Source organism: Lontra canadensis, unplaced genomic scaffold, assembly GCF_010015895.1.
Source record: "Lontra canadensis isolate GAN:19392208 unplaced genomic scaffold, GSC_riverotter_1.0 scaffold18, whole genome shotgun sequence".
In the NCBI taxonomy this organism is placed as follows: domain Eukaryota; kingdom Metazoa; phylum Chordata; class Mammalia; order Carnivora; family Mustelidae; genus Lontra; species Lontra canadensis.
Window position 1 is genome coordinate 16,309,896 of NW_022631012.1, and position 13,873 is coordinate 16,323,768.

At 39.3% G+C, this 13,873-nt stretch overlaps 1 protein-coding gene across 1 annotated transcript in view; it reads left to right on the plus strand.

The window, feature by feature from the left end:
• The first annotated feature begins 1,612 nt into the window (after window positions 1-1,612).
• The window catches only part of RFTN2 (raftlin family member 2), a 78,352-nt gene continuing 66,091 nt past the window's right edge, over window positions 1,613-13,873 (plus strand). Inside the window, exon 1 of the mRNA XM_032860152.1 lies at window positions 1,613-2,258. Coding sequence (XP_032716043.1) covers window positions 2,120-2,258 — 139 coding nt within the window. The 5' untranslated portion in view covers window positions 1,613-2,119. The remainder of the gene's footprint in view (window positions 2,259-13,873) is intronic.

Here is a 13,873-nt window from a genome sequence, read left to right on the forward strand (position 1 = left end):
TTTAGTCATCTTGAACTAGCCAGCATCTAGTTCAGTGCCTGGAATACAGCAGGCACTTAGTAAATACAGTGAGTACTTAATAAGTCATCTTCCAGGTCCTGTAACAGGGACTAGTGAACTTCATATATCCAATCTCTGCTACCCAGGAGCTCACAGCCCACCATAAAAAAGAGGACCTGAGAAATAACCGGCATGAAAGCACTGTGACTGTCAAATGAGTCACACTGGGTGAGAGTCACTTGTCTTTTTAGCCAAATTGAAATTGTTTACCATCAATCATGCTCATCCAGGAGAATGAAGGACCGTGGAATTTTCTTCAGTTAAGATCACTTCTGAGAAGCAAACTATTTAAAGACAAGTAGGCAGAAGGAAGAGACAAGAGATCGTAGTGATCTATCAACTAATCCAAACCCTTTTTTTTTTTAAGATTTTATTTATTTATTTGAGAGAGAGGGAGAGGGAGAGGGAGAAGCAGGCTCCCCACTGAGCAGGGAGCCCCATGTGGGGTTCAATCCCAGGACCCTGGGATCATGACCTGAGCCAAAGACAGACGCTTAACAGGCTAAGCCACCCAGATGCCCTTCCCACCCCTACTTTGAGAGTTTTCAGATGTACTCTTCAATGGAATTGAAAAATCTTTACAGGTTTATGTTGAATCTGAAATGTGATCAGGTTTATTTTGTAAATAATGGGAGTGCTGGCAGAATCGCTTCCTCCCTATTCCTATCCTCAACCCTGTTTTATAATGGAAGCACATTAAAAAATTTATTTAGTGCTATGAGCCAAGCATAGTGTTAAGATATGAGATAAGATGATCTCATTCAAGCTTCATAACAAGCCCATGAAGTAAGTCCTATTATTAACTCTATTTTGTAGGGGAGGAAATTGAAACTTGAAGAGGTCAAGTAACTTGCCCAAGATCACGTCTGTGGTAAGCATTAGAAACGGGATTTGAAGCCAGGCAGTCTGACTCCAGGACTCAGAGTTTTGATGAGTGCACCACACTACCTGAGCTGAACATGGTAAAATGCAGTAAACACTCATTATGATTGATCCATTGTAAATTGTTCTTGAGTTCAGGTAAATGGCAATTTATAGCACTGAAAGAATCAAATTGTCAGTTTTGTTGCCTTTGTTTTAATTAAGGATACTTTGGGACCTGTAAAAGGGTTAATAGTTACTCTCATATGCTGCCTAACTATGGAGTATTTTAAGCTAATTATCCACATAACTGTCCTCCTTTGCAACTAAATAAAATCTTTTTATTAAAATATTGTAATATAATTTTTTTTATATTTGGCAGTTTTCATTAGCACATTATTTTTCCAGTAGAAAGACTCTTCTGTGGAAAGAAATCCTCAAAAGTGCTACCTAAAGACTAAAGTGTTTGTTTTCAAAAAAACAAAAAACTACTTTTCTCCTTTTAGACTCCAGAAGCAGTTTCCTCCTAAAGTGACTTCCTTTCTGGAAAAGATTTTTGTTTCCAACCATGTTGAGAATCCTTTTTTTTTTTTTTTTCTCATTCCTTCTCTCTTATTCTTTCTCTTTCTCCCACCCTTCCTCCGTCCTTTTGCTTTTCTGGTAATAGCAGAGAGGAAGGAGGGGGTGGGCACAGGGAAGAGAGAAAAGAGAAAACAGAGAAAGAATTGCATGCCATTATGCCTGAATATATCCTTTACTTGTAGATAATTCCATCCGAGTTGCACTTTTGCCTTTTATTTCCGTTTTTGGACACCTCTTTTATCATCCAGCCAACTGGGACAGACAAAGCACTGTTGGTGCCCTGAGCGACAGAACTCTGGTAGGGGGCTGGCTGTAAATTGACGTGGCATGGAAATTCTCCGCTAAGTTGTAGCAGCTTGCATGTTTCTCCTAAGATCAAGCCCAGCCTCCCAGAGCTGTAGCTTAATCATCATGGATTCAACGACTTTACAGAAAAATGGATAGAAAAAGTCTTCAGCTCCTTTCTTTGGACTCAAATGTTTTCTTTTTGACTACCTATGGTTTAGCTGGAAAAATCAAAGCAGTTAAGTCTGTAACTTTCTTTTTGCAGCTAAAACAACAGAATTTGCTGCTCTCCCTCCCCTATCCTGCAATTTAATTCCTTACAGATTTTGCTATGGGGTGCGGACTTAGAAAGCTAGAAGACCCTGATGATAGCAGTCCTGGAAAAATATTTTCTACCCTGAAGAGACCGCAAGTGGAAACAAAGACAGAATTTGCTTACGAATATGTATTGCTGGATTTTACTTTACAAGGTAATTTTTGCTTCTATTTTATTTGTTAAATGAAATCTTTCAGAGAAGGCACTAGTTTTTTTAAGTGTTGCTTGTGAATTTTTAGACTAGTCTTCACGATAGATTGTATAAGTCTAACAATAATGCTTTGTTTCTTGATTATATTTTTGAAAGATTTTTGTTTTGTTTGCTTCATTTTTTGTAATATGGCTCATATGTACTTTATAAAATTAGAAAAAAATGCCTGAAATTATTTCTTTCATTTTTAAATCAAATGCTTATTTGTAGAAGGATAGATAAAAATATTTGACTTCCCAGCTAAATAGCTGTAGCCTTAATGACATGTCTTGAAAAAGATCTGAAAGTCACAAGAAGGTAGCATGTAGGGTACATGATTTGCATCGTGAGGAAGAGTATTTGCTAAGATAATTCTGAGGTTTCCAACTATGTAAAATTTTGTGACTGTGCTAATCATTTTATATTTTTGAACAAGCTAAACTTGAAGTTTGAAAATACAGTAAAAAAAAAAAAAAAAAAAAAGGAAGGAAAAAAAGATAGTCTTCTGTAAGACACTTCCTTTGCTTGGTGCCCCGTCCCTAACAGAGAAACTCCCTGTTCCAGAAAGTTAGAAACACAAATAAACAAGCCCAGATGGCAGCCCTGTGGAAGGAGCAGAGGCAACTCAAACTCACAAATACTTTGCCTCACTTCTTTTGGAAACTTTAGAGTATACAACTGCATGGATAAAACCGAGCTTTTAAAATAGAACAATATCTTTAATCATGAGATACTGAAAACGAAATTTAGGATGTCTTGCTTGCTGTTAGAATTTCCAGATATCAGTATTTTAAGTTCTTATTACAAAGTTACACTTTCATTCTAATAAGGTACACATTTTATCAGTTAATAGAAAGTTTATACTAAATAAGTTATCATTGGATATTAATTTCTTTTCAACTTAAACACAAATTCTCCATTTTTTGGTTTGTTGTGTGAACAGTTCATCTTTGTGCCAGAAGCAAGAACAGCCCATTTTTCTTTGTCAAAAATTGAGCTAGCCAGCAAGCAAACTCCCTTCCAGGGACATACAAAATCTGTACATACACTTTCAACATATTCACATTTCTATTTTTATCTAAACCTAAGGCTGCCAAGGAAAAAAAAGTCAATACTCTTCATTTTATTTTTAATTATGGAAGTTAAAAGTGGATGGAGGAAACAGTGACAATCAGAGAACTAACCAATCATGTGAATTTTTTCCATACTTTTCAAAAACCATCCTTTGAGAAAAATTTATGATGTGCCATGTTTTCTCCGTTGATTGTTCTTATCCGTTATTTTTAGGGCAAGTTTCTGTAAATTCATAGGACACAAACACACACTTTCCTTAACCTTAAAACCTTGTCTACTCAAACTTTAGTCCAGAGCCATTTTGATCTGCACTTTAAGAATTGCTGCACAATCCGCCCTAGGATCCCAGGTTTTAAAGTAACTTGACATTTTTTTTCTGATTTATTTCCTTCTAACCATGCTAACAGACTCAAACAAATGTGTATAAATGCAGTCATTCTTGAATCAGAAAGGTCTACAGCTTTCTTCAGGAGGCATTCTGGCTTTGTTTTTCCCGGAAGCCCTCCTCTCTGTGGAGGAGTGTCATTGCTCCCTCCACCCTAGGTGTTCGGAGGAGGTAACGGAATGTCACACTGTGAAGTGTAGGTAGGGCACAGATGGCCAAGGTTAGCACAGAAAGCAGGCACGTATTTTAAAGTTGCATCTGGTTCCTATTTGGTTGAGGCGCCGCGTCTCCTGGTGCCCCTTTCTGTCCAGTTCTTCCACACTTTTTTTTGTTGTGTTTGTTTTGTTTTTGCCTTTGCCTTTGCCTCAGAAGCGAAGACTCTGTATCCTCCCCCCACCCAACTGCACAAGCCACCTTTCTTTATCCTGTTCTCTGACCTCCACCTGCCCCTCCAGTGTATAGAGGAACCAGGCCGGGGGTGGGGGAGTGGGGAGAACATGCCAGCTTTCTGTTCAGTGCGGGCAGCTCTGTCCTGGGATTGCTGTGAGTTCTAACTGGTGGCACCTCCTGCTTCTCAGGGGCCACTGTGAGTGACCTTTCAGGAAACAGAATCGTCTGGTGACAGCTGTGTGTGCTCATGACCCGCCTGTCTCGTACCTTGTTTTCCTCCGTTTTTTCCAAACAGAGGACATGAGACAGAGAGTAAAGTCTCAGTGGGTCAAGAGGAGGAGGCCCTTTGAAATTACCAGGACCCCGTGTTCGGATGCCTAATTATCCTGAATGATTTCTTTATTTTCCATTCAGTTTCATTCTCTATCTCTCTCTCTCTCTCTCTCCCACCCCCCTCCCTCTCCCTCTCGCGTGCTCTCTCTCTCTCTCTCTGCTTCCCCACACTTTTTTTGGATGGGTGGGCATGGGGACTTTGAGCCATTATTTACATCTCCATGGGAGAAATAATAGCACAGTCATTAAGTACACAGGACTCTGGAATCAAAGTTCCTGGATTCCGAATCAGGCTCTTTCACTCTCTAACTGTGGCAGGTTTATAAACGTTGCTCTATCTCAGTTTCCCCTTCTGAAAAAGAAGGGTTCTGATGGTGCTCACATAATAGAGTTGTTTTGAGGATTAAAGAGGATAATACAAGATAATCCACTTAATAAAAGTTAACTATTATTATCCATCCTGGCTTTGTGCCAGGTCTACCAACTGCACTAGTGAGATTTTGATACAATTTTTGTGATAAGTTTTCTGGATTATTGTATAGTAACCCACGAATGCGTATTTATGAGCGTGTGTGAGTGTATATATGAGCATGTTACAGAATTTCTTAATGAATAGTTAAATTAACTCTGCAAAGGATCCAAAAGTGTTGGTTTCATCCTTAAAGCCCAGAAAAGAATCTGAATAACAATAGCCTTAAGGATTTTTAAAGCACTTACAGCTTTAAGATTAAAGGAGTTTTTACAATACTAAAAACCCAACAGGACAGATGGTAGCTTTGAATTTCTATTAAAATTATGTAAAATATATGAAGTAAAATGTTGCTGGCCCCTAACTTGCTTCCTTATTATTAAAAGAAGAAACTCTCATTTTTTTATCACTGCTGTTCACAGCAATCAGTACATATAACATATGTATTCTGTAGAAGATGCTGATAAGTACTGGAAATACAAAGAGGAATGAGACAGTTTCTGCCCTCAAGTATTTTATATTCTAAAGGGTCAAACTGGACAAGATCATGAATGCCTCAAAATCGGAAACTAGATCTTATCCACCTTTGTATCCCCTGTGGCTAGCACAGTGTTTGGCACATGAACAACGGTCAATAAGTTTTATTGAATTAATGAATAAAAAATTATAATACAAGATACAAGAGGTATCAGAAAAAGGAAAGATCAATTTTGAATAGGATCAGTTGGAATTGGAACCAGGACTTTAACTGACCCTGATGAACATATAGGGCTTATTAGTCAGAAAAGGATTAAGAGGTTGAGACATATTCAAGAACCACTGACTAGAGCAGTGAGCAAAGAGCCAGGGGCGGGGGGAGTTGTTGGAGAAAGGGAGAAAATGAGGTTGGAAATAAATGGAGTATGAAATGCTGTGACCTGGCTAAGGAAGGATTCTTTTATTCTACTGGAATTAAGTAGCTGTAAAGGCTTTTGAAAGAGTAGTCAACAGGTACAGAGAAGTATGTTTCGAAGATTAGTGTGAGATTGAGTGGGAAGAGATGGGAGCGAGGCTACTGATTTAGAAGGCCTCTTGTAGTGGTCAAGGCTACAAGTGGACAATTAGGACACGCATGTGGGGAACAGCCAAAGGATGGAATGCATGGGGCAAATATAAGACAATATGAAGAAGGAACTTACTAGCTTGTGGCTGGCTGGATATGAAGGGACAGAAAGAATGAGGAATCCAGGATGACTTCCTGCTTTTGAGTAAGTGAGTGACTGAGCCTGAGTAACTGTGGAAATAATGATGCCTCTCACAGCAGGAAGGGCATCCCAGAGAGTCGGTGTGTGGTAAAGAGCAGTTCCGTCACAGGCATGCATTTGAGGGGGCAGTGGACATCTTACAGATACATAAGGACTGCTTCTATGAGAGACTCTTACAGATACCGGAGCTGGAGTATGGTGATTTCCACAAGGATGAGCTGAAAGAGGGGAAGTCTTAAAGAGAGGGACTGTGGGAAGGGTGTAAGCATCTTGGGCTGAGTTGTCAGGCATATTTAGCCATATTGAGACAATTCAACGAAACGACAGAGAAGGAAGACAGTCAGGACCATGTAGCACCAGAGAACACAAGGAAAGGAACGGCTTCAAAAAGCAAGAAGTGGTCAGTAATTTTAAATTGTAGGGAACTTTTTAAGAATGAAGATACAGCCCTGAAGAGAACACGTTGAGGAATCAACAAGCAACGAATAAAGGATCAGAAATGAGGGAAGGAAGCGAATGGGAGAAGAAAAAGAGAAAGGAAGGGCGGGTCCAACTAAATTTTCTGTATCTGTCTGAGTCTATTAAGTTCATGAGCATTTCCTCAAACAGTCAAAAGTGACGAAATTTACTCAAACATGAATGTAATCCCTGTCATAGTGCCTAGCCCAAATTCCTACCAGGTGATAAAACCTATATGGGGAGTTCCATTATATTTGAAATGGTGAGGTATTTGGTTTAGAAGAATAATAAAACCTCACAAATCCAGACTATTGTGGAAGAGAATGATCCCAGCCTGAACTGAGAGAGAAGAGAGTCTCTGATAATAGCGTATAGTTGATCCTCTTAAATACTGATGTTGAGAGAAAATACATATACATTTCTATCGGCAGTGTAACTTATATCTCCTATCCTGCATATACTACTTATATCTGGGTGGACAGCTACTCATTCATTGAACTAATATTTGCTGAGTACCTACTGAGCTAAGAGCTAGGGTACAAAGATAAATAAAGCCTAGTCCCTGGTCTTTATGAACCTGAACCCTAGTGAGCATCCTACTGAGGGACACCCAGTAAAAATGTGTACATCATACACTATACTATGATACAGGCTATGCTGGAAGTGTGAGGGTTATAGAAGCATATACCTGATTGGTGTGATCCAGAAAGATTCCTTAAAAGATGGGTCACCTCAATCTGAGGTAGGATGTAAAGAATGAGTAGGACTTAGACAAACGTTTGTACCCACAATTGAGAAAATACAACTGCAAATTTATAAGGAAAAAACAAACAACCCAATAGGGAAAAAATGCACAAGGAATTTGGACAGGCATTTCACAAAATAGTTAATCCAAAAGGTCAATGGACATATGAAACTGTGCTCAACCTTATTAGTAACCGGGAAAACGCATGTGAAAACCACAGTGAGATACCACTAAAAATTATCCAAAATGGCTAAAATTTTAAAAGACTGACGATACCACATGTTAAACTGTACACCATTTTGGGGGGGAAATGCTTTAGCATTACCTGGTTAGCTGAAGATACACCAAATACGGAGTGTGCACATGCATACTGTGAGGCACATACAAGAGTGTTCAGGGAAGTGTTATTTATAATGGCCCAAAAGAATGAACAACACAGAAATCCAAGAATAAGAGATTAGAAAAATCAGTTGTGGTATACTCACACAATGGAACACTATACTGCAAAAGTCAGCAAACTCTTTCTGTCAGGGGCTACACAGTAAATATTTTAGTCTTTGTGAGCCACGTGGTGTCCATCACAATTACTCAGCTCTGCCATTGTAGTACCAACATACCCTATGTTATGAAATAAGCCATAGTCAGTACTTTGCCAACCTGGACTGTACTGCAGTGAAAATGAATGAACTAAAACTACGCAACCTACACAAGACAAATCTCACAGGCAAATGCTGAATGAAGGAAGACAGACACTGGGGGCGCCTGGCTGGCTCAGTGAATACAATGTGTGACTCTTGATATCTGAGTTGTGAGTTCAAGCCCCATACTAGGTGTAGAGATTACTTTAAAAAATAATAATAAAAATTAAAAATCTTTAAAAAAGAAGAAGATAGATGCAGAAGGATATGCCATATGATTCCATTTATATAAAACAAAAATGGGCAAAACTGAACTATGGTGTTTAAGGCTGCATTCTTGGATAGTAGACTAGAAAGAAGAGAAAGGAAATGATGGCCATAAAATCCAAGATAGCCCAGAGTCGGAGAGGGGGATTGTGATTGGGAAGGGCAAAATGGAAAGCTTCTGGAGTGCCCGCCATGTTCTGATTTTTGAACGGATGGTGGTTACCCACGTCCTGTCAGTGTTTATGTTTTATTTTATTTTTGTATGGCAGTGACATTTCTACCCCTACCCAAAAATCTTTAAAAGATTAAAAAAAAAAAAGGCTAAGTAGGAAGTATAGGTAAAGCAAATAAGGCTGAAAGACAAGATATACAAACTCAGAAACGAAAGAAAATTTCATGGTCTGTCCGGGAACCACAGATAAAACAGAATGGATGGAGAGAAGCTCAGGAAGGAGGCAGCAGTGAAACAGAAAGCTGCAGGAGTCTGAAATGGTCATAATTTGATCTTTCATTTATCTGTCTATAGTAATGAACCCGTAGTTCAATAGAGTTTTAGCATATTTAAAACTACAGTTACATTACTTCGATTAAATATACTAATGAGTGACTATAAAAATGGCAGCTTCCATGGAAACATAAAAGATTACATAATTTGTATATTGTTCATCTAGCAGTTCATATTGCTAAATAATTTTAAGCATTTTGATAAGTAGAGTAAACCAAATATTCCTTTTAATATCCATATGTGAAATTGCTTAACAACTTATTATAGTCCAAAAGCTTTAGCCTAACTCATGTCTGAACGTTCACAAATTCTTAACATGACCCAAATCAATGGAATTTTACTTTCTTAAAGGCACTGAAGTGTATGGCTGTGGAGTAATCTTGTCTGGTTTAATTGCAGCCTCATCACTTACTAGCAATTTGGACAAGTTACCAGATCTCTCTCTTCCTGGGTTTCCTTATCTGAGAATAATGATAGTATCTACCTGATGGAGTTTTGTAAGGGTTAATTAAGATTAGGCATGTAAAGCATTTCACATAGGGCCCGGCACAAAATAGGCATTTGGTATATGTTACCTATTATTTTTTACTATAATTCCTAAATATATATGGAGATTGACAGTCTATTCCCTTTTGAAAATATGGCGAAATTACTTGCCAGTGTTTGTACATTGTATGTTTATCTGAGGAAATAATGTTTCATAAATATTTCAAAAACACATACCAATCTTCAGAAGTAAATTGGTGGAAAGAACATATATATGTCTTGGACAGTTTTCATGGAGTTATGTCATCAGAGCAAAGATTTTGTCATTGAGCAAGTTCTTAGCTTTATACTGGAAGGTAAATCTTTCTGTTTCTAAAATGTGATCTTTGCCTAAGAAGCTTTTAAGCAAATGAGCATAAAAAAGTCTGTTGATATTTTATTTTAGAAACTATGAAGACAAATGTTAAAATGTTGCTTGACTTTCAGTGTGTTTCAATTTTAATCATAGAAATCCACTTTGCATTTATACAGTTTTCAAAGCAATTACAAAATATTTTCTTTCATCAGTAATCCACAATAGTCTTTAAGGTATAATAAAGCATTTACAAATAATGCAGCATCAATTTCACAGTAACCAACCACACCCAATAATGCTGTGAACAGCACCATTTGTTCCTTCTCCCAAAGAACTGAGAAAGAACGGAGGGTGGCTGCAGAGCTAGGAGGAGGAAGACGGATGGCTTACAGCCGCTGCTCACCGCCTGTGCTGTTCAAATTCTAGCCAAAACAACTACCACCTCCCCCCTGAATTTCCTGGTATCAAAAGTAATAGAGCCAAGGGGTGCCTGGCTGGCTCAGTCAGTAGAGCATGCGACCTTGAACTCAGGGTTATGAGTTCAAGCCCCACATTGGGTATAGAGATTACTTAAAAACAAAGTCTTAGGGACGCCTGGGTGGCTCAGTGGGAAGCCTCTGCCTTTGGCTCAAGTCATGATCCCGGTGTCCTGGGATTGAGCCCCACATCGGGCTCTCTGCTCAGTGGGGAGCCTGCTTCCTCCTCTCTCTCTGCCTGCCTCTCTGCCTACTTGTGATCTTTGTCTGTCAAATAAATAAATAAAATCTTTTTAAAAAATTTAAAAAATAAATCTTGAAAAAAAGTAATTAGAAAAATAAACAACAACAACAAATTGACCCTCTGATATTACTGCCCCAGTATAAAGACATCAGATCAAAGGCTTGGCCTCAAACACCGAGCATGTTGTGGAGGGAAAGTACTCACTCTGGTCAGCTCTGATGAAAATAAATTCCTCTGTGTGCACAACTCTCCCCTTCCTCACACCTCTCAGCTCAGTCAGACTTCTAGTCTCTTCTCAGCACAAGTAAGAATCGAAGGGACTTACATGAAGGGAAGTCCTCATAAAAATTCCTGGATTTATTTTTCCTCTCTATGCTCCTGGCTTTACTTTTCTTGAATGATGTTTAAAGCAAGTCCCAATGTCAGATAAGGAGGACAATTTGTTAAAAGAGTGAACCCCAGCCCTTCTATCACCATCCTTCTCCTCTTCCCATTAATGAAGAATTGGATCATTTTTTCTGTGTCCTAGGATGCTGGACACTGTCTATTGTGATCTAGGTGGCCCGGCCTGGACCTGAGCAGGCTCTAGTCAGCAGAGTTCCTGGTGTGACCCACAGCAGAAGTTGCAAACCAAGGAGATAATGGGCCATATTCAGCCTCCAGACAGGTCTCACTTGGTGTGCACAGTATTAAAATATTTGAATTAACTATCTTTTTTTTAAATGTGCAAATATTACATAAGAATCTGGATTTGGGGTTCTTCTTAAAAATTAGAAGATCCAATAACAACTGGGCCCACATGCTTATATGGCAGCCCTTAGCTGAACCTACTACTCTCTTTGGATGAGGTTCTGAGTCTTTTCTAGGTCCCACAGCCCCCTCCAGAACAGGTCCTTTCTTCATTTTAACAGCCTGGTGCCTTCAGCTGCCTTACTGGACACTTAAGTGTCCTTACTGGGACTCAGTGTACTAAGTCAGTGAGTCCTGATCTGGACTGTGAGCTTCGGAGCACCGAATCCACAGGGTGAGTTGGGACACGAGATCTAGAGCATGCATAAGGACCTCTGATCTAGAGTGTGAGTTAGAGACCTCTAGAATTCTACAGGATGGGAAGCAGGCTGTGTTTTTGGAATAAATCCAAATCTCTACAGTGATCTTCTTTCTGGAAAATTTTTAAGTGTTTTTTTTTAAGATTTTATTTATTTATTTGACAGACAGAGATCACAAGTAGGCAGAGAGAGAGAGAGGAGGAAGCAGGCTCCCCACTGAGCAGAGAGCCCAATGCGGGGCTCCATCCCAGGACCCTGGGATCATGACCTGAGCCAAAGGCAGAGGCTTTAACCCACTGAGCCACCCAGACGTCCCTTTCTGGAGATTTTTAAACCAACAATGACATCCTTGAAGACACCTTCACTGGAAGTTCTCTTTCCTGAACTGGACCACCAAGAGACAGACACAGCCCTGGTGTCTGAGTGTTTACTCTGTGCCAGGCACTGGGCTCATGTTACTATTGAACAATCTATGAAGTACTGCAGTTACTTATCCTTGTCTCAGAGAGGCAAAGTAACTCATTTCAGATCTAGTAAATGGCATAATCATGATTTGAACCCAGGTGATTTGCTTCAAGAGCCTAACACCCTGAGGAAAATACTGCATTGCCTCTCTTTCCGGAGGTAAGGACCTTATTTATTTAACAAAGCAGGCAACCATTGTATGGCACATACTGCACGCCAGCTACTTTCTAGGAACAAATATTAACTTATTTAATCCTTCGGACAATCCTATAGGGTAGATCCTATTTTGGGTGGGGGAAGGGAGGGGTAGATCCTATTCTCATTCTCACTTTGCAGATCCTATTCTCAATCTCACTTTCCAGGCTAATAAGTGTCAGAGCTAAAATTCGATTCCAGGTTCTAGAGTCTATTTTCTAAACCCATGCTCCATGAGAACCCTGGAGCTCTGTTCATTGAATATGTTACACCTAATTTGTTCATTTGTTGGTCCTTTAGTAAGTATTCTTAAGCACTTACCATAACTGTCATGTCTGTGCTGAGGGCTGCTTATCGAAAGACACAGACCTGGGCGCCTGGGTGGCTCAGGGGTTTAAAGCCTCTGCCTTCAGCTCAGGCCATGATCCCAGGGTCCTGGGATGGAGCCCCACATCGGGCTTTCTGCTCTGCGGGGAGCCTGCTTCCCCCTCCCTCTCTGCCTGCCTCTCTGCTTATTTGTGATCTCTCTCTGTGTCAAATAAGTAAATAAAATCTTAAAAACAAACTAACAAAAGGCACAGAGCTGCAGATAGAAGAACATACACACTTGAGGCAGTTCAATACTGACTATAAGGCACTGAGCCCAAAGAAACATGAGCTTTACATAAACTTATGTTAGGATATAGTTGTATAATTTTTTCCTCCCTCTCTAACCTTTCTAGATTTCTCAGTTTGTAATTCCTCCCAAAACCGCTGTGTGTGTGTGTGTGTGTGTGTGTGTGTGTGTGTTTAGTGCATTAACATTTCTTTTGCTTTGAGACTCAAGACAATAACCTTACTTTAGTGAGAGTGCAAGAGGGTGTGGAGTTGACCTGGAAAGCTGGACTTGTTCCATTGACATCACCAGAGAATGAGGTGTTCCTTAGAAATACATTCTCCACCTGAACAGGAACCCCCTTAAGCACCAATGTTATTCTGTTATAACTATCTTCTTGGTGATAGTTTTTAACATGTTACATAACTCTGCCTTTGAAAACCATATTCTGAAACAAGAGAATGGAGGGAATGAGTTCATTTTCATGATCAGTTTGGGACAATGAAGTATAGAAAGCCCATTAAGTGACCCTAAACTGTAAAGTTTTTATAGTTCTTTTATCTAGCTTTAGAATTCATTTTATCCCTCTGATGTCATCTGTCTCCTTGTTACTGTCATTGTGTCCTTACTCCTCCTTAGTGGGTCTCTGAGCCTCGACCAAATCACTTGGCACTGGACATGAGATGCTTTCAAGTTGTACACACAGGCAGAGAATTAAATAACACTGAGTCTCATAGTTGTGCCCTTTTCAATTCTTTTTAGCCCTCCCAATCAGTTTGGAATTAATGTATCTTTAACACCTCTCTAATGGCTAATTTTCCTTTTCAACAAAGAGAGAACAGAGGTATGGTTCAGAATCTTTGGTAGATATCAGTATCTGGCTAGAATCTAGTATTTTCATTGTATTCCTTTGTATGACAGCTTTCTACTTATGGTAAATGATTCTGCCTTTATGGTCATATGAGAAATAGAGATTCCTTTTGAAATAAATGGAAGTTTAAATGAAAAGTAAGAGGCATCTGGGTGACTCGGTCAGTTGAGCATCTGACTCTTGTTCTCAGCTCAGGTTTTGATCTCACGGTCGTGGGTTCAGGCCCCCGCACTGGGCTCTACACTTTAAAAAACAAAAAAGAAAAGAAAATTAAAAGAGGAAATTTAAGAATATGGAAATCCAATGGTACTCAGATATGACAAAAATTGTGAAT